Here is a 26,470-nt window from a genome sequence, read left to right on the forward strand (position 1 = left end):
CACATACCTTTGATCATTGTGGCGGCCAATGAGTTCTATTTTAACCTCATCAGTCCACAGGACTGACACTGAATTTTATAGTGAGGACACAGGAGGTTTTCTTCTGATGACTCTTCCATTAAGGCCATATTTGTGCAGGTGTCTCTGAACAGTAGAGCAATGTACCACAACAACAGAGTAGGCTAAATCTTTCTCACGGTCTTTTGCAGTTAAGCGGGGGTCCTGATTTGCCTCTCTAGCAATCCTACAAGCAGCTCTCACTGAAATTTTGCTTGGTCTTCCAGACCTTATCTTGACTTCCACATCGCCTCTATGTAGAAATACTTACTATAAGCGCCGACCACTGGGCGGCACTCATAGCAAGCCAGAACTGACAACCCGAGGTCTCCAGGAGACATCTGATTGTCATGGCTCCAAACCAGTGACCTGTGATCACGATGCTGGTCACCAGTGGGAGGATTTGCGGCCTGATGGCCAGAAGCACGAGTTAAATGGCGCTGTCAGCGTTTGACAGCAGCATTTAACGGGTTAATAGCCATGGGTGTTTCACGATTCAACATGCGGCTGTTCCGGGCACATGTCAGCTGTTCAAAACAGCTGACACGTCCCAGGAAAGATGTGGGCTCACCGCCAGAGCCCACATCAAAGGAAGGGAGTCAGACATCAGCATACTATTATGCCTGATGTCAGAATGGGGTTAAACATGCAGTCATAGCCTCTCTACTAAAAAAGAAAAACATCCTTGGATCATAATTGTTCTGCCAACTACAGACCTGTCTCCAATCTCACCTTCATATCTAAAATCCTGGAACACTTGGTCCACTCCTGGTTCATCTACATCTCAGATCACTCTGTTTTTGACTCTATATAATTCGGTTTCCGCTCTTTACACTCTACTGAAACTGCTATCACTAAAGTCTCTAATGACTTATTAACAGCTTAATCTAACGGTCCCTGCTCCCTGCCGATTTTCCTGGATCTCGCTGCAGCATTTGACACTGGATCACTAGCTCTTCCCCACTATGCTCTACTCTATCGGCCTCAAAGAAACTGATCTCTCTTGGTTCTTCTCCAGTCTATCTTTTGCTGGCTCCTCTTCCCTGTACAGTCAGGGCTCAGTCCTAGGCCCCCTCCTACTCTCCTTATATACTGCCACTATTGGACAAACCATCAGCAGATTTGGCTTTCAGTATATCAAATCAATGCTGATGACACCCAATTATAAACATCATCTCACATCAACCTTTCATTAGAACAAATTACAAGGGATTGTCTGTCTGCAGTCACTAATATGACCTCGCGCTATCTGAAATTGAATCTCTCCGAAACAGAACTTCTTGCGTTTCCTCCCTCTACTTACCTACCTATACCCTTGGGTTGTTACACCATAACTCCCAAGCTTGCTGTCTTGGGGTGATATGATGGTGATCTTTGTGCACCATGTTCAGCAATGTTATCTGCTGCTGAATTATTATTTTTTTTAATACTTTTGTATAGTGCGTTAAAAGGGATATCATCAGGGGTATCCATGAGATAATTTCCCAGATCACTTTTTTTTCGCTAGGTCCACTAATCTTGAGAAACAGGAGCAGAGGTCCATCATGCACACTTGCACTGCATTCATTCTTTATAGGACCGCCCGAGATAACCAAGTACAGTCGTCGGCCGATCTTCTGCACTCCCATAAGAATGAATGGAGCAACAGTGTGCATCATCGGACATGATCCATTCACACAAGCTCTTAAGAGCCCGACTCTCCGGATCGGTAGATGTACCAGCAGACAGACGTCCAGTGATTGGGAAGGTATTCCGTACCCCATGAGAGCACCCCTCTAAGAAAAGATCATGGAGCGATTTAAAAAATCATTCTATATTAAATAATATGCCCAGACTCTGCTGAATCAGTTCTTAGCAAGTAGCTATAAAATGTTCAGTATTAGAAATGAGGAAAAAAAAACAAAACACAAAAAAAAGAGGACAAGAGTTGTTCTTTATTTTATTACAAAAAAAATTAAATCAGTAAACTGTAAATATTTTAAACGAATACTGAGAGCTTTACAGAGATAAATCAAAAACATTCAACGAAGCAAAAGGTCCGAAAGAAGCCCCCTCGCAGAACAAAACCTGTCCGCTAAATACTGTACACAACAGAAGGGAGAAACATGAGAATGTGATCTAATCCGTTACCAAAGAGAACTTAATACATAATGGGACCCATACCAAGGCAGTAGTTATCACAGAGCACATCCTGAGGCTAGGACTACACTCACCTGACATCTGCAATAGCTTTACGTGATACCCTATGAGGGCAAGCTATGACTGCGCACCCACCCGAGTGTCAGAGGGGGGCATCATTAAATGTGTCTTCATATGACGCTCTTACCACTTTAGTTGCCTTGCCCACTGTCTCTCTTGGATCAACCAAATCCACATGGTTTCCAATTATTACTATTATACAAGTGTGTGATTATTAAATGCATTAACCCATTTTATTTTCAGCATTTTAAAAGTGTACATTCATTATACAGTGGACAGTAAAACGCTCAATCACACAAGATGATTGAAGTGTACCTCTCCTTTCAAAATACAAATTATTTCAGTGCAGGACTTTGCAATTTTCTCATTTTTCTAAAACACTTTATTAAAAGTTTTTGCTACTAACCTGCAAAACGGACCGTCTGAAGTCTGTGCTGCTTGTCACTCTTAGGCCTTGTTCACATGTTCAGTATTTTACATCAGTATGTGTAAGCCAAAACCAGGAGTGAGTGATAAATCCAGAAGTGGTGACGTGTTTCTATTATACTTTTCCTCAGATTGTTCCACTCCTGGTTTTGGCTTACAAATACTGATGTAAAATACTGACCAAATACTGACCGTGACCTTAGCTTCAGTCTTCAGTGCTGCAAGATCCTCAGACACTCGCTCCCACACTGAAGTGTGGCCACCAGCAGGACGCTGTCTAGTTTTGTGTCGCCTGCAGCAGGACCTTAGATCGTCTCCGCTGCAAGTTAACAGAGAAAAACTCTTGGAGTGATTTTCAAAAACGATTAGACCGCGAAGTCCAGCACTATGATCACTGTTCTTTTGTAAATGGAGGTTCACTTTAAATAAACAGACATGCGAGGACAACTATATCAGATGAAAGGAATAATACAAAAAAAAAAAAAAAAGGGAGGAGAAAAAAAAAAAGTCTGTCTTTCTTGTCACCGATAGTCCTATCCTCTCCCTGGGAGAGATGCCAGCTGTAAGGATATATGGGGAAAAAAATAAAAAGTTAGAATTGCACAGGAATATTAGAAGTCAGTAAAATTTCTTAGGCTTTTATTTAAAGAGGTGTTTGCTTTAAGTCCCCAATTTTGCTTCAGAAAGGTCCACTGACAAGCTGACTAAAGGTTGTCCCCTTGTTGGGTGCGGAGTATAAACTAACAGCTCTTACATATCCAGGTATGCTGTTGGTACAGAGGTTAGAGCGACAGACATTCTCAGTGCCATAATACTCACATGTCGCTGGTTGGTATTATTTGGGATGTGAATACCTCCCATATGAAGCTTCCATTCGACTCTGCTTTAAACCCTGAAAGGAAACAAGATTTGATATATGAGAGGTGCCACGTAAATGTTAGATATCCTTTCCCATCTTTATGAAGAAACAGAATCATGTTGGCTATTGGGTAATAAACCACAATCATTACTTTCAAATTGCAGGCTCAATGTTTCTCTGAGAAATAGCTAAACATACCTGGTTTTGTGTGCTATTGTCTTTTTAGATTAACCCGATAATAGCACGACAAATTTACAGCATGTGGGTGTATGCAGCAGGCTCAGGGGCCGAGCCTGCACAATCCCAAGCATGACACCCACTGTGCAACAGCAGCGGCTGCAACATGTTTAAATTCCACTGTCAATCTCCGACAGTGACATTCATGCCTTCCATCAGCTCCCCGAAATACGATTATGAGAACCGATGGGTTGTTTTCTTGCAATGCCAAGCATTTTATGGAGAAAGTCACTTTACTGTATGCTGCAATACAGAAGTGCTACAGCATAATTTTTGGGCGTGTACACCTATTGGTACGTGGATACTCAGATGCCGTCTACAACGTCTGAGTGTTTGCCTCCAGTAAGCATACACACCCAAAAACAATGCACAGCAGAGCGCATGCTTGCTCCGTCAGCACCATTATAGCCTATGGCCCCGTCGGCACATAATTCCGAATCCCATTATGCAGGGGGTTTGGACGCAAGCCTCAACGGTGCCACCAAATGGGTGCATGAACGCAGTGTGAAAGAAGCCTGATCAATTTTACTACAGGCAGAATGGCATAAACATGTGGTTTTCAGCACTATGAGGGGTGTAGTTTATAAAAGTGTCACTTTTAGGTATTTTCTGTCATTTAGGCCCTTCAAAGTCACTTTAAATGTAATGTGGTCCCTAAAAAAAATGCTTTCGTAAAAATTTTTGGGGAAATTAAGAAAATTGCTGGTAAATTTAACCCTTGTAACTTCCTAACAAAAATAAAGAGGGATTATTGGTACTTTCCATAAAATCTCTTTCTTGGAGCCTTCATTGGGGGACACAGGTAACCACGTGTATATGCTGCTGTTGCTAGGAGGCTGACACTATGCAAAAAAAAAGGAAAAAACTAGCTCCTCCTCAGCCTACACAGTGTACACCCACAGACAGGCACAAGGCAACTCAGTTGGTGTTAAAGCAGTAGGAGAAGCTATGTACCAACCCAAAACAACGGCACATCAGCCAACACGGTACAACATAAAGTAAGGGTGCTGTGTCCCCCAATGAAGGCTCCATGAAGGAGATTTTACAGTAAGTACCAAAAATCCCTCTTTCTTTCTCGCTTCATTGGGGGACACAGGTAACCATGGCAAGTCCAAAAGTAGTCCCAAGGGTGGGAAAATGAAAGGATATGTAGAGAGAAAAGACCTTAGGTCGGCTGGTGGGAAACCGCCTCCTGCAGTATCTTCCTACCCAGGACTGCATGAGCAGAGGCGTGGGTATTAACCTTGTAAAACCTCACGAAGGTGTGTAAGGACGACAAGGTTGCAGGTTTGCAAATCTGCAAAGCCGAAGCCTGGTGATGAACAAACAGCCCAGGAAGCTCCCACGGCCCAGGTAGAGTGAGCCCTCACCCCCGGAGGATGCTCTTTGTCCTGAATGCGGTATGCTTCCAAAATCGCTGAACGAATCCAACAAGTAATAGTGGATTCAGAAGCTGAGAGACCCTTTCGACGACCTTTAGAGACGACAAACAGGGAATCGGACTGATGAAAAGAAGCAGTCCTAGAAAGGTAGACTCGAATAGCCCTGACCAAGTCCAACTTGTGGAGGGACCTCTCCAAAGGATGAACTGGAAAAGGACACAGAGAAGGAAGGACGATGTCCTCGTTGATGTGGAATGCAGTAACTACCTTGGGCAGAAAAAAAAGAACAGATCGGAGGACTACTTTATCCTGGTGCAGGATCAGGAAAAGGAGAACGGCAGGACAATGCTGCTAGTTTGGAGATCCTTCTAATAGACATGATGGCGACTATGAAGGCCACTTTCCATGAAAGGAGAGAGGAGAGAGCCTGAATTGGCTCAAAAGGCGCACGCTGAAGGGCACCAAGGACAAGATTGAGATCCCATGGATTTTTTTTTTTATTCATTTCATTGTGCATTCAGTGCATATATGGGTGTGACCGCCCTCTTTCTGAGCTGGGAAAACCATCCTGTCTGGCCTAAGCTTTTACTAGTGGTTCAGCCGCTCGATCCTTGTTCACATTCACGTCACTTGGCAAGTGAAAAGGTTTTAAATACTAGAGTAGGGACTGTCCCACAAGGGTTGCCGTGACGTGGCGGGATGGCTTGTACATTATTTTGATCAAAATTATGTTTACTAAATACCCTTATTATTGTTATTACCTTTATGCATTATTTGCAGTTTATTTTTTACTTTTTAGTTCAGGATATTTGTGTTTTTTTGCTTTCTGTTTTCTCAGGTTTCACAAAATATAGACAAAAGCCCACATTTTTTTTTTTGACCACTGAAACAGTAAAAAAAAAAGCCAAATAAAAAGTTTGGCATCATCATAATCATACTGATATGAAGAATAATTTTTCCAGAACATTTTTATGAAATGATGAGAGCCATAAAAAAAAAAAAAAAAAAAAAAAAAAAAAAAAGATGGTGCCTTTTTTGGCTGCCATTTTACCACATTTGTAATTATTTCCCCATTTTTTAGTAAACGGGAATGAAGTCATTCAAAAGTGTAACACAAAAGACAAGACCTCACATGGCTATGTTGATGAATAAATAAAGTTATGGCTCTTGGAAGAAGTACAAAAAAAAAAAGGTAGCTCAAAAACATAACATTAATTTCAGGAAGGTGTTAAAATAAAAAAAAGTTAAATATAGCAAAACACAGGAAATGGTCTTAACAGTATCCTATGTTGGCAGGAAAGCTGTGATGGCTCCACTTACCAGGTAGTAACCAGTATGATAGCCACTCATGTACCAGGCAATTAACATGCTTCCCAAAGCTTCATCGTCTTCAGCAATATCAGGACCCATGGGAGGCGGAGGGGGGATCAACTACACACAAAACAGAAAGGTTAGTGATTGTTATACGTCGGCTTCCCATCCTTTTATTTCACGTGACCAACTCATCAATATCAGATCGGTGGTGGTCCGACAGCTGCCCCTCCCCGCGGTTGCTGAATGTACACAAGGCTCCATACACTGTGTAGCAACCGTTCGTGGATACTGTAGCTCAGCTTCTAGTCGCTTCATTATGAGCTTAACTGCAGTACCAACGAACCACCACTACACCGTACATGGAGATGTGCATTACTTCCTCAGCACACTCACTGTGTACTTCAGGCCACCATCATGGGAGCTGTCAACAGCTGATCAGTGGGGGTGCCAGGTGTCAGACCCCCACCAATCTGATCTACTGGCCTGCAGGGAAAAATGAGCCCTCGTGTTTGTTAGGTAATCCCTGCATGTCTTGTGGCTGTCGAGCAGCTATGAGACATGCAGCCGCGGGGACTCAACATATTTTTCAAGCTCGCCCAAGTCACTCAGTTAGCACTCGAGCATGCTCTGATAACACCTTAGCCGAGCATGTCCGCTCATCACTACTAAGGAATCTTTTATTTTTTTTCCACTTGGTTTTAATTGCAAATAGTAATTATTTTAGCTAATAAGTACAATGAGGCATGAATGAGTTTAGGAAAATCTCTCTTTAATGATACCTCCATATTATGTGCTAGGATTACATTACACAACTACAGCACCATTCATAATACAAACCTCAACTAAACCATATATCAATGCAGCTAGTCATCCAAGCTTACTTTCAGGATAAACATCAGGAAAGATAATTGCTGGAGCGGACTCTATAAAAAGCAAACTCCTGTACATCGTCACTCATTTGCTCTGCACCATGTCTCTAGCAAATGCCCCATTTTCACAACTAATGGACTGAGACAGTGAACTTCTACCATCACTGCTATGTCAGAGCAGATTCAGAGAAAACCTGCCAGGGAATAAGAGGATTCTTCGCGTAGCTGATGAAGATCCAATAAAAAATCTCAGGAGACGAGATTATCATCAACACATTTCAAAGTCATCCGACTTCTTCATCAGCAAAACCCACATCCTAGAGCGTACTTTTCTTTGGGGGTTTTCACCAGCAGTGCAGAGAACCCACGTAATCCTTCCTGGCAGATTACCGGGATATTAACCTGTGGAACAGCGGCAGCCGATAACTCCTATCCTTTCACAGCTGTGTGATACCAATCAGAAGAGCACCACCCTGTAATTATTGACCCTCGTATAAGACCCTATTGTGCTTTTTATTCCCCAGCATCTTCTGCATCCAAATAAAACCTGACAGACTTGTGGCATAATGGGGTCCACTAGGCTTCAAGCGTGTTTGATGCTGAGAGAAGACTGCAACATAATGTTCTATTCCTGGTATCAAATACTGGAAACCTTTACATAAAGCATGTGTATGTGTGAACAGGGTCTGAGATTGGATTTTGATTTCTCTTTTATTCATTCATCTAAAAGCATTTCTATTTTTGAAAGAATTGTTCTTTTGCAGCATTTTTTTCATACCTGCCTAAAACTTTAGCACCAAACTATATATAAATATGAATTTATCCTGAAATATAAATCTCCTGAATAATGTAGCAAGAAAATAACTTACAGGAGGACCGTGAGGGAATGAAGGTGGCCATCCAGGAAGAAAGGGGTGTGCTTGACTCGATTTCTCCCCAGGCTGTAAATAGATAAAATATCATTTCTATAGGAGGATTTTGACGTGTGATTCCCATTATACAGGGTTATTGGCATCACTGTCTAAGCTGCCACCGTTCTGGTTTTGTTGTAGGTGTGCTCTCCTGCCTGATTGACGGTCTAGGCCTGCAGCACTTTGGTTACAGCACTGCACCACTGTTCAGCAGGGCTACAGTGCAATCCTGAGACCTGTCCTATAGACTTAAGCAGATGAGCAAAGAGGTGGTCGGGGACGAGAGCTACAACACGAGGTAGAGCGCACATCCTGCGATCCTGGCCACAGTGCACGGCGTGCAGGTGCAGCCACTGGATTAGATCTCTAGAACAGACACTTTAGTAATCGGTCTATGGCCAACTTTATTACTTCTGCAACATACATCATAGGAAAACTGATTGCAAAATATTAATTCTCCATTAATGCACAGCACAAAGCACATGCAGAAGGCTGTTTATGGCAAAAAAAAAATAAAAAATAAATTTGAGTTGGGAACTTCTCCCCTGCTGCAAACCATTTACAACTAATTCCAATCATACATGATTTAATCGTTACCTGTCCAAACCCAGGCATAAATGGGGGTGCCCCAGGAGGGAAGGGAAGATTCCAGTGCGAGAACTTTGGCGCGGCTGCTCTGTTCTCATCTCTGCTATCAGACGCTCTGGAAGACTTGTCACTTTCATCTGTTGAGTGTTCATCCCCATTTATATCCTTAAAGAGAAACACATGATTGAAAGGCTATCCACAAAATCAGACTGCACTGCTGACCTTTCTGTTTTGATGAGAGATCAGAGGGACTTGTAAGCTGCTCACTTTGTTTGCAAATCGTAATTGCAAAGATCTGCTTGAAGGCTCAAGTACAGGGCCATAAACCTAATCCACAATCTTGCACCCATGGAAATCCATGGGCTCACACTGTACTGCCATGAGCGTCAGAGTTCAGAGAGATGTACAGAAGGTTTTTTTCTCATAAATTTATACAGAATCAAACAAAAAGCTTCATGGCATGAAGAAACAATGAGGCATTTTCCCCACAAAGCAGTCATTCAAATGTAGAAAACGGTGCTGCCCAGATGCACCAAATGCTACAGACCGTCCACAACAAGGACTTCAAGGAGCGGTCATACAGGCCTCCACTTACGTGTCAGTGTATGCTTTCCACTGTCAAAAGGGAACCTCATAGATGGAAAACATTTTCTTGTTTTTTTCTGAAAGCATCCACTACATTTTTTAACAAATAAAATTTCCTCACTGTGACTGTAACAGACAGTAGTTTTATCAAATTTTAGGAAATAAAGCAAATTTTGATAATGCTCACCAATGCTGCAGATTCTTACCTGCACTACATCTCTTGGGTCACTTTCTCCTTCGGAACTGTCTGGGAAACGCAAATCAGCCAGACTCTGTTCTTCATTATTCCCGTAGCCGGTATATGTGACTATACAAGTCCCTCGCTTGGCATCAATAGAAGTAATGGTGGCGGGGTACAAGTTGCCATCCTCTGACCAGACTGCATTACAAGAGTCCCCAACTCTCCACTAGAACAAAGCAGGTAAATGACACGTTGTTATGGATTTCTTGCAATTCAACAAGACCCTTTTTGCTGCATTAACATAAAATTAACTCAGAAGCTGTGCAAATTAGTGGATGACTGCTATCATATAAACATGCCCCTGTGTATGTGGGTGAGATAATTTGCAAGAGCGACGTCACCGCCAGCTCTTTGCAAATCTCACGGTTGGCGGAAATCTACGTTACCGCTACCTCCCTGGGCATGGCCAGTGCGCCAATGAAGCGCAGTACATACACCCGACTTCATTGCGTATTCTCTGGCAGTGAAGACAATGCACGCATGCTCAATATGACGTTGAAGAACAAGTGACTGTAGACGTATGACCCAGGAGGCTTTTACTGCTTTGGCACAGTGAGCTGTGCTCTGCTGGCAAATCCCTGGCTAAGCCTAATCTTCGGCAATGACAGATCGACATCAGCAAGCAATGGCAGCCTTAGAGGCAGTCTGTAGGTTAAAACATGTCTAAATCTCAGGCCTGTGTCTGTCAAGTGTGACACTAAGCTAAACTAAATAGCTAGGTGTCAGCGGGCCAGGTGTAGTCTGTTGAGGGATGAGGCGGCTTTTCTCTTAAGATGTATTCTTAGTGTCAGCCTCCAGGACAGAGCATATAACACGGTTTCTTGTGTTCCTTAATAAAACATATCCAGCACCATTTTACTATGCAGTAGACATGTCGGACACGCTGCAGATCACAGCCTGCCCACTGACAGCTTCGCTCTTTAAATTGTTTCAAACTATATATTTTCACTGTATAAGACAAAAGGTACATTTCTTAAAGGTTGCAATGAGTTCCCCTTCCTCCCAGGAATCAGTCCAAGTTTGTGTGGGGTTATCGTCAATTCACATAGATGTGTACATGAATACACCACCTTTTTTAAAGGAGCAGCATTCATCTTCTTCCGGCTCCTGTTTTTCTTGTTATTTTTCCTTTTGGCTTTGGTATTTTTCTCTGGCGACTCAGGTTCCATATTAAAATCTCCTCCATTCTTCAGGGCTTTCTGAAAGTAGGGAATACATTACCATACGTCCATATCAAGAGAGGAATCTTATATCTACATTATTAGGCTTCATTCAGACATCCATTAAAGAATGACACTGTCATCAAGGTTTTGAATCAGTCTATAGACTGTGTGTCCCATTTTTACCATCAGTCTATAGTCTGCGTGTCCCATTTTCACCATCGGTCTATAGACTGCGTGTCCCATTTTCACCATCGGTCTATAGTCTGCGTGTCCCATTTTCACCATCGGTCTATAGTCTGCGTGTCCCATTTTCACCATCGGTCTATAGTCTGCGTGTCCCATTTTCACCATCGGTCTATAGTCTGCGTGTCCCATTTTCACCATCGGTCTATAGTCTGCGTGTCCCATTTTCACCATCGGTCTATAGTCTGCGTGTCCCATTTTCACCATCGGTCTATAGTCTGCGTGTCCCATTTTCACCATCGGTCTATAGTCTGCGTGTCCCATTTTCACCATCGGTCTATAGTCTGCGTGTCCCATTTTCACCATCGGTCTATAGTCTGCGTGTCCCATTTTCACCATCGGTCTATAGTCTGCGTGTCCCATTTTCACCATCGGTCTATAGTCTGCGTGTCCCATTTTCACCATCGGTCTATAGTCTGCGTGTCCCATTTTCACCATCGGTCTATAGTCTGCGTGTCCCATTTTCACCATCGGTCTATAGTCTGCACGTCCACTTTTACCATCGGTCTATAGTCTGCACGTCCACTTTTACCATCGGTCTATAGTCTGCGCGTCCACTTTTACCATCAGTCTATAGTCTGCGCGTCCACTTTTACCATCAGTCTATAGTCTGCGCGTCCACTTTTACCATCAGTCTATAGTCTGCGCGTCCACTTTTACCATCAGTCTATAGTCTGCGCGTCCACTTTTACCATCAGTCTATAGTCTGCGCGTCCACTTTTACCATCAGTCTATAGTCTGCGCGTCCACTTTTACCATCAGTCTATAGTCTGCGCGTCCACTTTTACCATCAGTCTATAGTCTGCGCGTCCACTTTTACCATCAGTCTATAGTCTGCGCGTCCACTTTTACCATCAGTCTATAGTCTGCGCGTCCACTTTTACCATCAGTCTATAGTCTGCGCGTCCACTTTTACCATCAGTCTATAGTCTGCGCGTCCACTTTTACCATCAGTCTATAGTCTGCGCGTCCACTTTTACCATCAGTCTATAGTCTGCGCGTCCACTTTTACCATCAGTCTATAGTCTGCGCGTCCACTTTTACCATCAGTCTATAGTCTGCGCGTCCACTTTTACCATCAGTCTATAGTCTGCGCGTCCACTTTTACCATCAGTCTATAGTCTGCGCGTCCACTTTTACCATCAGTCTATAGTCTGCGCGTCCACTTTTACCATCAGTCTATAGTCTGCGCGTCCACTTTTACCATCAGTCTATAGTCTGCGCGTCCACTTTTACCATCAGTCTATAGTCTGCGCGTCCACTTTTACCATCAGTCTATAGTCTGCGCGTCCACTTTTACCATCAGTCTATAGTCTGCGCGTCCACTTTTACCATCAGTCTATAGTCTGCGCGTCCACTTTTACCATCAGTCTATAGTCTGCGCGTCCACTTTTACCATCAGTCTATAGTCTGCGCGTCCACTTTTACCATCAGTCTATAGTCTGCGCGTCCATTTTTACCATCAGTCTATAGTCTGCGCGTCCATTTTTACCATCAGTCTATAGTCTGCGCGTCCATTTTTACCATCAGTCTATAGTCTGCGTGTCCATTTTTACCATCAGTCTATAGTCTGCGTGTCCATTTTTACCATCAGTCTACAGTCTGCGCGTCCACTTTTACCATCAGTCTATAGTCTGCGTGTCCATTTTTACCATCAGTCTATAGTCTGCGTGTCCATTTTTACCATCAGTCTACAGTCTGCGCGTCCATTTTTACCATCAGTCTACAGTCTGCGCGTCCATTTTTACCATCAGTGTTTCTCATGAATGGATAAATTATAACGTTTCTCCTATCCTTTACGGACAGCACACGGATGCCACATGTATGCGATCCATCTGCTGTGCATATTTGTCACGGACCCATAGACTTATATTAGCACTATTAGTTTGTGATATTGGGGAAAAAAATGACAATGTGAACAGCCCCAGAGACTGTAATGGATAAGTGTTGAATCTGTGAAAAAGTCGGACCGAGCACGTACATCTGAATGAGGCCTTCGGTTGTGTTCAGATAATTAGCAATACTTCTTGGCGTCACTACTGTATTCTTAGTTCAGTACATGACAGGGGTGTGCATATACAATGTATGGGGTCCCGTTTGTTCACATATGCATTGAAAGCAATAAATCAGTCTGCTCTTCAGATTAGAAAAAAATGACACATCAGATGCACAAAACAAACCTTGAATGAGGACACGGCTTTATCGTAAGCCTTGATCAATGCAGTATCATCCCAGATGTCCGAATCATCACTCTAATACAAATGGGAAAGTAAGAGCTGTTAATATACTATTGGTGAAAATGAAGACCGCCTCGTGATGTAGCAGACATTAGCTGACCCCTATGTTTCCTCCTACATTGTAAGCTCTTGTGAGGAGGGCACTCACTCCTCTGGTTTGTTTGTTATATTGCAAATGTGGTGCCAATATTCAATTATAGTTCAGTAAGTTAAACTTCTACCTTGGGCAAAGTAAGTGAGGGTTTTCAAAGAGAAGTTACCCTGAGACTCTTATAAAAAAAAAACCTCAAACCAATACAGGTTTATGATGGAAGTATAAATATATGAGGGGACAGCACAGAGATATTTTTACACCTAAGCCTGCAAAGGTGACAAGGGACATCCTCTACGTCTATACTGTAGAGGAAAGTAGGTTAATTGTAATTACAGACACAGATTCTTTACAGTTAGAGCAGTGAGACTATGGACCTCTCTGCAACATTATGCTGTAATAGTTGATTCCATACAAAAAGGTACGAGGAGGCCTCGATGCCCTTCTTGTAAAATCTAATACTTCAGGTTATGGGCACTAGATTCTATGACAGGACGTTGATCCAGGGAACTAGTCTGATTGCCGTATGTGGAGTCTGGAAGGAATTTTTCATTTAATATGGAGCAATTAGCATCTGCATCATGGGGGGTTTGTCTCCTTGGATCAAAGTTAGGATTATAGGTTAAACTCAGTTGGATTTATGTTTATTTTCAACCTGAAACGATGAATTGTTTATTCTGTGATGTGTGATATTGGTTGTATATGGACCCTGAGGATTATGATGAGGCTATATAAAGATCATTAACGGGGTTGTCCAGGCTTATCACAAAAGTCTGCAGTCACTGTTACTGCTGGCTTGTAAATCCTCACATTATGCACAGTGTGAGCTGTAAGGATTCCCCCCCAATGCCAGCAGAGACGGAGCAGTCGTGTGACCACAAGTATGTGATATGTAAACTTACAGCTACATTCCGACTAGACATACATGGCCCAGTGAATTGAACGAGGCCACACGTCTAGTTGGAATGCGATCTGCATCTGGAGAATCCTCAGAGTGACTGCAGACTTTTGAGAGAAGCCTGGACAACCCCTTTAATATGATGCTAGTCCACTCTGGCAGAATAGTTAAAGCTGTAGGGGTCACGTGACATAACACCCCATGTGACTATTGGAGTGCACAGCGCCACCAGAGGAACGGCGCCCGTCTGGGAGGGAAGAATACATTTTTTTTTTAATTATTTTAGGCTGCACAGTCGAGCCATTCATAAAGTGATGTTCAGCAGTGGACAAACTAAGAAATGCCACTGGTGTGAAGGGGTGTACTTTCTATGTACAATGTTTACAGTCATGGCCAAAAGTTTTGAGAATGACACAAATATTATATTTTCACATGATCTGCTGGCCTCTGGTTTTTATGTGTGTTTGTCAGATGTTTTTATCACATACAGAAATATAATTGCAATCATATTATGAGTAGCAAAAGGTTATATTGACAGTTAGAATGAGTTAATGCAGCAAGTCAATATTTGCAGTGTTGACCCTTCTTCTTCAGTACCTCAGCAATTCTCCCTGGCATGCTCTCCATCAACTTCTGGATCAAATCCTGACTGATAGCAGTCCATTCTTGCAAAATCAATGCTTTTATTTTGTCTGAATTTGAAGGTTTTTGTTTGTCCACCCGTCTCTTGATGATTGACCACAAGTTCTCAATGGGATTAAGATCTGGGGAGTTTCCAGGCCATGGTCCCAAAATCTCTATGTTTTGTTCCCTGAGCCATTTAGTGATCACCTTTGCTTTATGGCAAGGTGCTCCATCATGTTGAAAAAGGCATTGTTGATCGCCAAACTGCTCTTGGACGGTTGGGAGAAGTTGCTCTTGGAGGACATTCTGGTACCATTCTTTATTCATGGCTGTGTTTTTAGGCAAGACAGAGAGAGAGCCCATTCCCTTGGCTGAGAAGCCACCCCACATATGAATGATTTCAGGATGCTTGACAGTTGGCATGAGACAAGACTGGTGGTAGCGCTCACCTGGTCTTCTCCGAATAAGCCGTTTTCCAGATGTCCCAAACAATTGAAAAGGGGATTCATCAGAGAAAATGACTTTACCCCAGTCCTCAGCAGTCCACTCCCTGTACCTCTTGCAGAATATCAGTCTGTCCATGATGTTTTTCCTGGAGAGAAGTGGCTTCTTTGCTGCCCTCCTTGAGACCAGGCCTTGCTCCAAGAGTCTCCACCTCACAGTGCGTGCAGATGCACTCACACCTGCCTGCTGCCATTCCTGAGCAAGCGCTGCACTGCTGGTAGCCCGATCCCGCAGCTGAAACACTTTTAAGAGACGGTCCTGGCGCTTGCTGGTCTTTCTTGGGCGCCCTGGAGCCTTTTTGGCAACAAGGGAACCTCTCTCCTTGAAGTTCTTGATGATGCGATAGATTGTTGACTGAGGTGCAATCTTTCTAGCTGTGATACTCTTCCCTGTTAGGCCATTTTTGTGCAGTGCAATGATGACTGCACGTGTTTCTTTAGAGATAACCATGGTTAACAGAAGAGAAACAATGATGCCAAGCACCAGTCTCCTTTTAAAGTATCCAGTGGTGTCATTCTTACTTAATCATGACAGATTGATCTCCAGCCCTGTCCTCATCAACACCCACACCTGTGTTAATGGAGCAATCACTGAAACGATGTTAGCTGGTCCTTTTAAGGCAGGGCTGCAATGATGTTGAAATGTGTTTTGGGGGATAAAGTTCATTTTCTAGGCAAATATTGACTTTGCAAGCAATTGCTGTTAAGCTGATCACTATAACATTCTGGAGTATATGCAAATTGCCATTAGAAAAAAATGAAGCAGTAGACTTTGTAAAAATTAATATTTGTGTCATTCTCAAAACTTTTGGCCATGACTGTAGGTTGGTGGTTCATATCAAAATCGCATCCACGTAAGTGTGAGGACCCAATTTTTCCCCAGGAGAACATTGCCAGAGGGGGGGGGACGACCCTGGCAGGCGGGCAGAGGGCGGGGGGGGGGGACGACCCTGGCAGGCGGGCAGAGGGCGGGGGGGGGGGACGACCCTGGCAGGCGGGCGGGGGGGACGACCCTGGCAGGCGGGCGGGGGGGACGACCCTGGCAGGCGGGCGGGGGGGACGACCCTGGCAGGCGGGCGGAGGGGACGACCCTGGCAGGCGGGCGGAGGGGACGACCCTGGCAGGCGGGCGGAGGGGACGACCCTGGCAGGCGGGCGGAGGGGACGACCCTGGCAGGCGGGCGGAGGGGACGACCCTGGCAGGCGGGCGGAGGGGACGACCCTGGCAGGCGGGCGGAGGGGACGACCCTGGCAGGCGGGCGGAGGGGACGACCCTGGCAGGCGGGCGGAGGGGACGACCCTGGCAGGCGGGCGGAGGGGACGACCCTGGCAGGCGGGCGGAGGGGACGACCCTGGCAGGCGGGCGGAGGGGACGACCCTGGCAGGCGGGCGGAGGGGACGACCCTGGCAGGCGGGCGGAGGGGACGACCCTGGCAGGCGGGCGGAGGGGACGACCCTGGCAGGCGGGCGGGGGGGACGACCCTGGCAGAGGGCGGGGGGGACGACCCTGGCAGGCGGGCGGGGGGGACGACCCTGGCAGAGGGCGGGGGGGACGACCCTGGCAGGCGGGCAGAGGGCGGGGGGGACGACCCTGGCAGGCGGGCAGAGGGCGGGGGGGGACGACCCTGGCAGGCGGGCAGAGGGCGGGGGGGGACGACCCTGGCAGGCGGGCAGAGGGCGGGGGGGGACGACCCTGGCAGGCGGGCAGAGGGCGGGGGGGGACGACCCTGGCAGGCGGGCAGAGGGCGGGGGGGACGACCCTGGCAGGCGGGCAGAGGGCGGGGGGGGACGACCCTGGCAGGCGGGCAGAGGGCGGGGGGGGACGACCCTGGCAGGCGGGCAGAGGGCGGGGGGGGACGACCCTGGCAGGCGGGCAGAGGGCGGGGGGGGACGACCCTGGCAGGCGGGCAGAGGGCGGGGGGGACGACCCTGGCAGGCGGGCAGAGGGCGGGGGGGACGACCCTGGCAGGCGGGCAGAGGGCGGGGGGGACGACCCTGGCAGGCGGGCAGAGGGCGGGGGGGACGACCCTGGCAGGCGGGCAGAGGGCGGGGGGGACGACCCTGGCAGGCGGGCAGAGGGCGGGGGGGACGACCCTGGCAGGCGGGCAGAGGGCGGGGGGGACGACCCTGGCAGGCGGGCAGAGGGCGGGGGGGACGACCCTGGCAGGCGGGCAGAGGGCGGGGGGGACGACCCTGGCAGGCGGGCAGAGGGCGGGGGGGACGACCCTGGCAGGCGGGCAGAGGGGGGACGACCCTGGCAGGCGGGCAGAGGGCGGGGGGGACGACCCTGGCAGGCGGGCAGAGGGCGGGGGGGACGACCCTGGCAGGCGGGCAGAGGGCGGGGGGGACGACCCTGGCAGGCGGGCAGAGGGCGGGGGGGACGACCCTGGCAGGCGGGCAGAGGGCGGGGGGGACGACCCTGGCAGGCGGGCAGAGGGCGGGGGGGACGACCCTGGCAGGCGGGCAGAGGGCGGGGGGGACGACCCTGGCAGGCGGGCAGAGGGCGGGGGGGACGACCCTGGCAGGCGGGCAGAGGGCGGGGGGGACGACCCTGGCAGGCGGGCAGAGGGCGGGGGGGACGACCCTGGCAGGCGGGCAGAGGGCGGGGGGGACGACCCTGGCAGGCGGGCAGAGGGCGGGGGGGACGACCCTGGCAGGCGGGCAGAGGGCGGGGGGGACGACCCTGGCAGGCGGGCAGAGGGCGGGGGGGACGACCCTGGCAGGCGGGCAGAGGGCGGGGGGGACGACCCTGGCAGGCGGGCAGAGGGCGGGGGGGACGACCCTGGCAGGCGGGCAGAGGGCGGGGGGGACGACCCTGGCAGGCGGGCAGAGGGCGGGGGGGACGACCCTGGCAGGCGGGCAGAGGGCGGGGGGGACGACCCTGGCAGGCGGGCAGAGGGCGGGGGGGACGACCCTGGCAGGCGGGCAGAGGGCGGGGGGGACGACCCTGGCAGGCGGGCAGAGGGCGGGGGGGACGACCCTGGCAGGCGGGCAGAGGGCGGGGGGGACGACCCTGGCAGGCGGGCAGAGGGCGGGGGGGACGACCCTGGCAGGCGGGCAGAGGGCGGGGGGGACGACCCTGGCAGGCGGGCAGAGGGCGGGGGGGACGACCCTGGCAGGCGGGCAGAGGGCGGGGGGGACGACCCTGGCAGGCGGGCAGAGGGCGGGGGGGACGACCCTGGCAGGCGGGCAGAGGGCGGGGGGGACGACCCTGGCAGGCGGGCAGAGGGCGGGGGGGACGACCCTGGCAGGCGGGCAGAGGGCGGGGGGGACGACCCTGGCAGGCGGGCAGAGGGCGGGGGGGACGACCCTGGCAGGCGGGCAGAGGGCGGGGGGGACGACCCTGGCAGGCGGGCAGAGGGCGGGGGGGACGACCCTGGCAGGCGGGCAGAGGGCGGGGGGGACGACCCTGGCAGGCGGGCAGAGGGCGGGGGGGACGACCCTGGCAGGCGGGCAGAGGGCGGGGGGGACGACCCTGGCAGGCGGGCAGAGGGCGGGGGGGACGACCCTGGCAGGCGGGCAGAGGGCGGGGGGGACGACCCTGGCAGGCGGGCAGAGGGCGGGGGGGACGACCCTGGCAGGCGGGCAGAGGGCGGGGGGGACGACCCTGGCAGGCGGGCAGAGGGCGGGGGGGACGACCCTGGCAGGCGGGCAGAGGGCGGGGGGGACGACCCTGGCAGGCGGGCAGAGGGCGGGGGGGACGACCCTGGCAGGCGGGCAGAGGGCGGGGGGGACGACCCTGGCAGGCGGGCAGAGGGCGGGGGGGACGACCCTGGCAGGCGGGCAGAGGGCGGGGGGGACGACCCTGGCAGGCGGGCAGAGGGCGGGGGGGACGACCCTGGCAGGCGGGCAGAGGGCGGGGGGGACGACCCTGGCAGGCGGGCAGAGGGCGGGGGGGACGACCCTGGCAGGCGGGCAGAGGGCGGGGGGGACGACCCTGGCAGGCGGGCAGAGGGCGGGGGGGACGACCCTGGCAGGCGGGCAGAGGGCGGGGGGGACGACCCTGGCAGGCGGGCAGAGGGCGGGGGGGACGACCCTGGCAGGCGGGCAGAGGGCGGGGGGGACGACCCTGGCAGGCGGGCAGAGGGCGGGGGGGACGACCCTGGCAGGCGGGCAGAGGGCGGGGGGGGACGACCCTGGCAGGCGGGCAGAGGGCGGGGGGGACGACCCTGGCAGGCGGGCAGAGGGCGGGGGGGGACGACCCTGGCAGGCGGGCAGAGGGCGGGGGGGACGACCCTGGCAGGCGGGCAGAGGGCGGGGGGACGACCCTGGCAGGCGGGCAGAGGGCGGGGGGGACGACCCTGGCAGGCGGGCAGAGGGCGGGGGGGACGACCCTGGCAGGCGGGCAGAGGGCGGGGGGGACGACCCTGGCAGGCGGGCAGAGGGCGGGGGGGACGACCCTGGCAGGCGGGCAGAGGGCGGGGGGGACGACCCTGGCAGGCGGGCAGAGGGCGGGGGGGACGACCCTGGCAGGCGGGCAGAGGGCGGGGGGACGACCCTGGCAGGCGGGCAGAGGGACGACCCTGGCAGGCGGGGGGGGGGGGACGACCCTGGCAGGCGGGCAGAGGGGGGGGGACGACCCTGGCAGGCGGGCAGAGGGGGGGGACGACCCTGGCAGGCGGGCAGAGGGGTGGACGACCCTGGCAGGCGGGCAGAGGGGGGGGACGACCCTGGCAGGCGGGCAGAGGGGGGGGACGACCCTGGCAGGCGGGCAGAGGGGGGGGGACGACCCTGGCAGGCGGGCAGAGGGGGGGGGGACGACCCTGGCAGGCGGGCAGAGGGCGGGGGGGGGACGACCCTGGCAGGTGGGCAGAGGGCGGGGGGGACGACCCTGGCAGGCGGGCAGAGGGCGGGCGGGGGGAGGGGGACGACCCTGGCGGGCGGGCAGAGGGCGACGACCCTGGCAGGCGGGCAGAGGGCGACGACCCTGGCAGGCGGGCAGAGGGCGACGACCCTGGCAGGCGGCCAGAGGGCGGGGGGGACGACCCTGGCAGGCGGGCAGAGGGCGACGACCCTGGCAGGCGGGCAGAGGGCGACGACCCTGGCAGGCGGGCAGAGGGCGACGACCCTGGCAGGCGGGCAGAGGGCGACGACCCTGGCAGGCGGGCAGAGGGCGACGACCCTGGCAGGCGGGCAGAGGGCGACGACCCTGGCAGGCGGGCAGAGGGCGACGACCCTGGCAGGCGGGCAGAGGGCGACGACCCTGGCAGGCGGGCAGAGGGCGGGGGGACGACCCTGGCAGGCGGGCAGAGGGCAGGGGGACGACCCTGGCAGGCGGGCAGAGGGCAGGGGGGGGGGACGACCCTGGCAGGCGGGCAGAGGGCAGGGGGGGGGACGACCCTGGCAGGCGGGCAGAGGGCAGACGACCCTGGCAGGCGGGCAGAGGGCGGGGGGGACGACCCTGGCAGGCGGGCAGAGGGCGGGGGGGACGACCCTGGCAGGCGGGCAGAGGGCGGGGGGGACGACCCTGGCAGGCGGGCAGAGGGCGGGGGGGACGACCCTGGCAGGCGGGCAGAGGGCGGGGGGGACGACCCTGGCAGGCGGGCAGAGGGCGGGGGGGACGACCCTGGCAGGCGAGCAGAGGGCGGGGGGGACGACCCTGGCAGGCGGGCAGAGGGCGGGGGGACGACCCTGGCAGGCGGGCAGAGGGCGGGGGGACGACCCTGGCAGGCGGGCAGAGGGCGGGGGGACGACCCTGGCAGGCGGGCAGAGGGCGGGGGGACGACCCTGGCAGGCGGGCAGAGGGCGGGGGGACGACCCTGGCAGGCGGGCAGAGGGCGGGGGGACGACCCTGGCAGGCGGGCAGAGGGCGGGGGGACGACCCTGGCAGGCGGGCAGAGGGCGGGGGGACGACCCTGGCAGGCGGGCAGAGGGCAGGGGGGGGGGACGACCCTGGCAGGCGGGCAGAGGGCAGGGGGGGGGGACGACCCTGGCAGGCGGGCAGAGGGCAGGGGGGGGGGACGACCCTGGCAGGCGGGCAGAGGGCAGGGGGGGACGACCCTGGCAGGCGGGCAGAGGGCGGGGGGGACGACCCTGGCAGGCGGGCAGAGGGCGGGGGGGACGACCCTGGCAGGCGAGCAGAGGGCGGGGGGGACGACCCTGGCAGGCGAGCAGAGGGCGGGGGGGACGACCCTGGCAGGCGGGCAGAGGGCGGGGGGGACGACCCTGGCAGGCGGGCAGAGGGCGGGGGGACGACCCTGGCAGGCGGGCAGAGGGCGGGGGGACGACCCTGGCAGGCGGGCAGAGGGCGGGGGGACGACCCTGGCAGGCGGGCAGAGGGCGGGGGGACGACCCTGGCAGGCGGGCAGAGGGCGGGGGGACGACCCTGGCAGGCGGGCAGAGGGACGACGGCGGGGGGACGACCCTGGCAGGCGGGCAGAGGGCGGGGGGACGACCCTGGCAGGCGGGCAGAGGGCGGGGGGACGACCCTGGCAGGCGGGCAGAGGGACGACCCTGGCAGGCGGGCAGAGGGCGGGGGGGACGACCCTGGCAGGCGGGCAGAGGGCGGGGGGGACGACCCTGGCAGGCGGGCAGAGGGCGGGGGGGGGACGACCCTGGCAGGCGGGCAGAGGGGGACGACCCTGGCAGGCGGGCAGAGGGCGGGGGGGGACGACCCTGGCAGGCGGGCAGAGGGCGGGGGGGACGACCCTGGCAGGCGGGCAGAGGGCGGGGGGGGACGACCCTGGCAGGCGGGCAGAGGGCGGGGGGGGACGACCCTGGCAGGCGGGCAGAGGGCGGGGGGGGACGACCCTGGCAGGCGGGCAGAGGGCGGGGGGGGACGACCCTGGCAGGCGGGCAGAGGGCGGGGGGGGACGACCCTGGCAGGCGGGCAGAGGGCGGGGGGGGACGACCCTGGCAGGCGGGCAGAGGGCGGACGACCCTGGCAGGCGGGCAGAGGGCGGACGACCCTGGCAGGCGGGCAGAGGGCGGACGACCCTGGCAGGCGGGCAGAGGGCGGACGACCCTGGCAGGCGGGCAGAGGGCGGGGGGGGACGACCCTGGCAGGCGGGCAGAGGGCGGGGGGGGGACGACCCTGGCAGGCGGGCAGAGGGCGGGGGGGGGACGACCCTGGCAGGCGGGCAGAGGGCGGGGGGGGGACGACCCTGGCAGGCGGGCAGAGGGCGGGGGGGGGGACGACCCTGGCAGGCGGGCAGAGGGCGGGGGGGGACGACCCTGGCAGGCGGGCAGAGGGCGGGGGGGGACGACCCTGGCGGGCGGGGGGCACTGGCAGACAGGCAGAGGGTGGGGGGACACTGGCAGGCAGGCAGAGAGTGGGAGGGGACGCTGGCAGGCAGGCAGAGGGTGGGGGGGACGCTGGCAGGCAGGCAGAGGGTGGGGGGGACGCTGGCAGGCAGGCAGAGGGTGGGAGGGACGCTGGCAGGCAGAAAGGAAGGAAGGGGGGTGCTGGCAGGCAGAAAGGAAGGGGGGTGCTGGCAGCAACACCATAACACCATTCTCTCAGTTACAGAACCCTCAGAAGGGTCGCTCTTTGCATCCACTGAACCGGGGCTTCTGCAGACAACTGTCCAATAATCCAGAAGTTACGTCTGGACTACAGCACAGGCGCCTCCCCTGTTGCAGGGACTTCCATGCACCACCGCAGTGTGGAGGCAGCTGCCTGACAACCCCGTACAGTCCCTGGTAAGGTTCTCATAGAGGGCAGTCATAGTGAGATTACTGCTTATGGGACTGCGCCCCCAGCTCGTCCTACTAACCCCCGGTCATGTGATTACCCCCCCGGGCACTGGCACCACCGGGTAACTGGCGGCTCAGTACCACACCGCAGCCGCCCAATGATCAGTACCTGACCAGCTCCGCGCCGGAACAAAATCTCCCCACTCTCCTCCAGTCCGGCCATAGCACGCTGTAAGCACACAGTCACGTACTGACCCACTAGGGCCTCCGTCCTACGTCATCACCACCGAGCTGCGGGAGAGACAGCTAAGAAGATTCCTGGTCGGCGCCCCCTGGTGGAGACTGCGCTTATCGCCCTCCGGCGTACTGAATGCTATGTACGTGCTATGGACAGGGTGCAGCATGGATTACAGGGTTCACCATGGTTTTCACAAATAGAAGAAAAAAAAAAAGGGCTAAAAAAGCCCTAGCCAGCTCACCAACCACAGCGCGGAACCTCGTCTGGACCCAACGATAGTTGATAGTAGACAAAAACATGAGGGGCGTTCCAGCTGATAAAATTTCTTGCTTTATTGAAAAAATTAAAATCATACAGCGGCTTACTCCTCAAGAGTAGATGGATGTGCTATGAGGCACTGAAATACCAGCTACGCGTTTCGACCCTACATGGGTCTTTATCACATAATTGGGTGATAAAGACCCATGTAGGGTCGAAACGTGTAGCTGGTATTTCAGTGCTGAGGGTGCAGTGGGGATTACAGGGTCCAACATAGATTACAGGGTGCTGCGGGCATTACAGGGTCCAACAGGGAATACAGGGTGCAGCAGGGATTACAGGGTCCAGTGTTATTTTTGTGTCACCGTAGGAGGCAGACACAAAAATACTAGCTAAGTCCAGAAAACCGGAGAAGTTGGCAACTATCAGATTGCAGACCCCTGAACCTAACAACACAACTAGCAGTAGCCGTGGGGGGTTCCTACGGTGCCCTAGACCCCTCGATCACAGCCGGAGAAACTAAATAGCCTAAAGACAGAAAAGGAAAACCAAACTGCCCCAGAGCAGACCCCAAAGTAAAAGGCAGCCCCCAACATATAATGACAGTGAAGCAAGATGAAAAAACACACACACAGATAGAAAGATAGGCTGAGCAAACAATGGGGCCCAAACTCACTAAAATAGGACAGGATAGGATAGGAGCTGTCTGCAATCTGCAAAAACCCTGAAAAGACATAAGCCAACAGGCTGATATGAAAAAAGGCCCTGAAGCAGCTAGGCTTCAAAAACTATATCAGCACTCAGGTATTTTCTGAAGACAGAGCTAAAGGAATTCAGATCACCCCTGCAGGGAATGACAGAAATCCAGCAAAAACAAAAACAACGTACAAATGCAAACGGAAGAGCAGAAAACTTAGCTTTTGGAGAGCAGGAATTCAGACTGGTATCCAAGGATCCACAGAGAAATCACCCGCAGAGCAGACGGGCGTGGACAGCCTTAAATCCAGTCAGAAACTCCACTCAGCCAATCATCATCATTAGACCCAGATGCCTGATAATCAGGCTCACTATCTTTCTTTACTAGAAGAGGGAGTTCATCGGGCCTCAGTGGTAAAGGGGAAAATGAACTCACAACAGTACCTCCCCCTTGAGGAGGGTCACCGAACCCTCAACCACGCCACCAGGGCGATCAGGGTGAGCCCGATGAAAGGCACGCACCAATCTTTTGGCATGAATATCAGAGGCAGAGACCCAGGAATTATCCTCCTGACCTTCCATTTAACCAAATACTGGAGTCTCCGTCTAGCCAGACGGGAATCCAGTACCTTCTCTACCTCATATTCCATGTTACCTTCAACCAATACAGGGTCTGGAGGTGCCACCCCAGGAACAACAGGTTCAACAAACCTCTTCAACAAAGACTTATGGAACACATTATGGATTTTAAATGTGACAGGAAGAGCCAAACGAAAAGAGACTGAATTAATAATCTCCAAAATCTTGTAAGGTCCAATAAATCTAGGCTTAAACTTAGGAGAAGCCACCTTCATAGCAATATTTTTTGATGATAACCACACCATATCACCAACCTTAAACTGGGGACCAATGGTCCTATGTCGGTTGGAAAACCGCTGGACCTTTTCCTGGGAAAGAGATAACTTATCCACCACTTGGTCCCAGATGTGGTGCATTCTCTCCACCACAGTGTCAACACCTGGGCAGGCAGAGGGCTCCACCTGCCCTGAAGAAAATCGAGGATGAAACCCAAAGTTACAAAAAAAAGGTGACATCAAAGTGGCAGAACTAGCTCTATTATTTAAAGCAAATTCAGCCAAGGGCAAAAATGAAACCCAATCATCCTGATCAGCGGAAATAAAACATCTCAAATATGACTCCAAGGTCTGGTTTGTTCTCTGTGTTTGCCCATTGGTTTGAGGGTGAAAAGCAGAGGAGAAGGACAACTGAATTCCCAGCTTGGAACAGAAAGTTCTCCAAAATCTAGACACAAACTGAACCCCTCTGTCAGATACAATGTTCTCAGGAATCCCATGCAAGCGAACCACCTGTTGCAAAAACAGGGGTACCAACTCAGAGGAAGACAGCAACTTAGGGAGTGGTACAAGATGGACCATCTTAGAGAATCTATCACAAATCACCCAAATAACAGTCATTCTCTGAGAGACAGGCATATCAGAGATAAAATCCATTGAAATATGGGTCCATGGCCTCTTGGGGACAGGCAAAGGCATCAACAACCCACTAGAGCGAGAACACGATTTAGACCGGGAACAAGTCCCACAGGAATGCACAAAATTCCTGACATCACGAGACAAGGAGGGCCACCAAAAAGACCGACTCACCAAATCTCTAGTACCAAAAATACCTGGATGACCAGCCAAAGCAGAGCAATGAACTTCAGACATCACTCTCCTCTTCCACTGGTCAGGAACATACAACTTTCCACTGGGACAACGCTCAGGTTTGTCCTCCTGGAACTCTTCCAGAGCACGTCTCAAATCGGGCGAGATGGCAGAAAGAACTACCCCTTTGCCTAAGATGGTAGCAAGTTTGGTCACCACAGGAGAATCAGCAAAGAAGCTCCTAGAGAGGGCGTCTGCCTTGACATTCTTAGTTCCAGGAAGAAAAGAAACCACAAAATCAAAACGTGTAAAAAACAAGGCCCACCTAGCCTGTCTAGGGTTCAAGCGCTTAGCCGACTCTAGGTAAATCAAATTCTTGTGGTCAGTGAGGACCACAACTTGATGCTTAGCTCCCTCCAACCAATATCTCCACTCCTCAAATGCCCATTTCATGGCCAACAGTTCCCGATTCCCCACATCATAGTTACGTTCAGATGGAGAGAACTTTCGGGAAAAGAAAGCACAGGGATTCATTTTAGATGTTACAGGATCC

General features: G+C 53.0%; 1 protein-coding gene across 1 annotated transcript; it reads right to left on the reverse strand.

Annotated features, from left to right (window-relative positions):
* Positions 1-1,971: 1,971 nt before the first annotated feature.
* SMN1 (survival of motor neuron 1, telomeric) lies at positions 1,972-23,387 on the reverse strand. The gene is made up of 9 exons (XM_073584043.1): positions 23,231-23,387; positions 13,255-13,326; positions 10,739-10,867; positions 9,634-9,834; positions 8,852-9,007; positions 8,213-8,284; positions 6,481-6,591; positions 3,502-3,574; positions 1,972-3,242 (listed from the first exon to the last, which is right to left on the reverse strand). Exons 1-8 carry the CDS (start codon positions 23,282-23,284, stop codon positions 3,518-3,520), a joined length of 852 nt encoding a protein of 283 aa, XP_073440144.1. The 5' UTR covers positions 23,285-23,387; the 3' UTR covers positions 1,972-3,242; positions 3,502-3,517.
* Between the last annotated feature and the right edge of the window lie 3,083 nt (positions 23,388-26,470).

The sequence above is a fragment of the Dendrobates tinctorius genome, unplaced genomic scaffold (assembly GCF_039654945.1).
Source record: "Dendrobates tinctorius isolate UK_male_01 unplaced genomic scaffold, ASM3965494v1 ptg000083l, whole genome shotgun sequence".
In the NCBI taxonomy this organism is placed as follows: domain Eukaryota; kingdom Metazoa; phylum Chordata; class Amphibia; order Anura; family Dendrobatidae; genus Dendrobates; species Dendrobates tinctorius.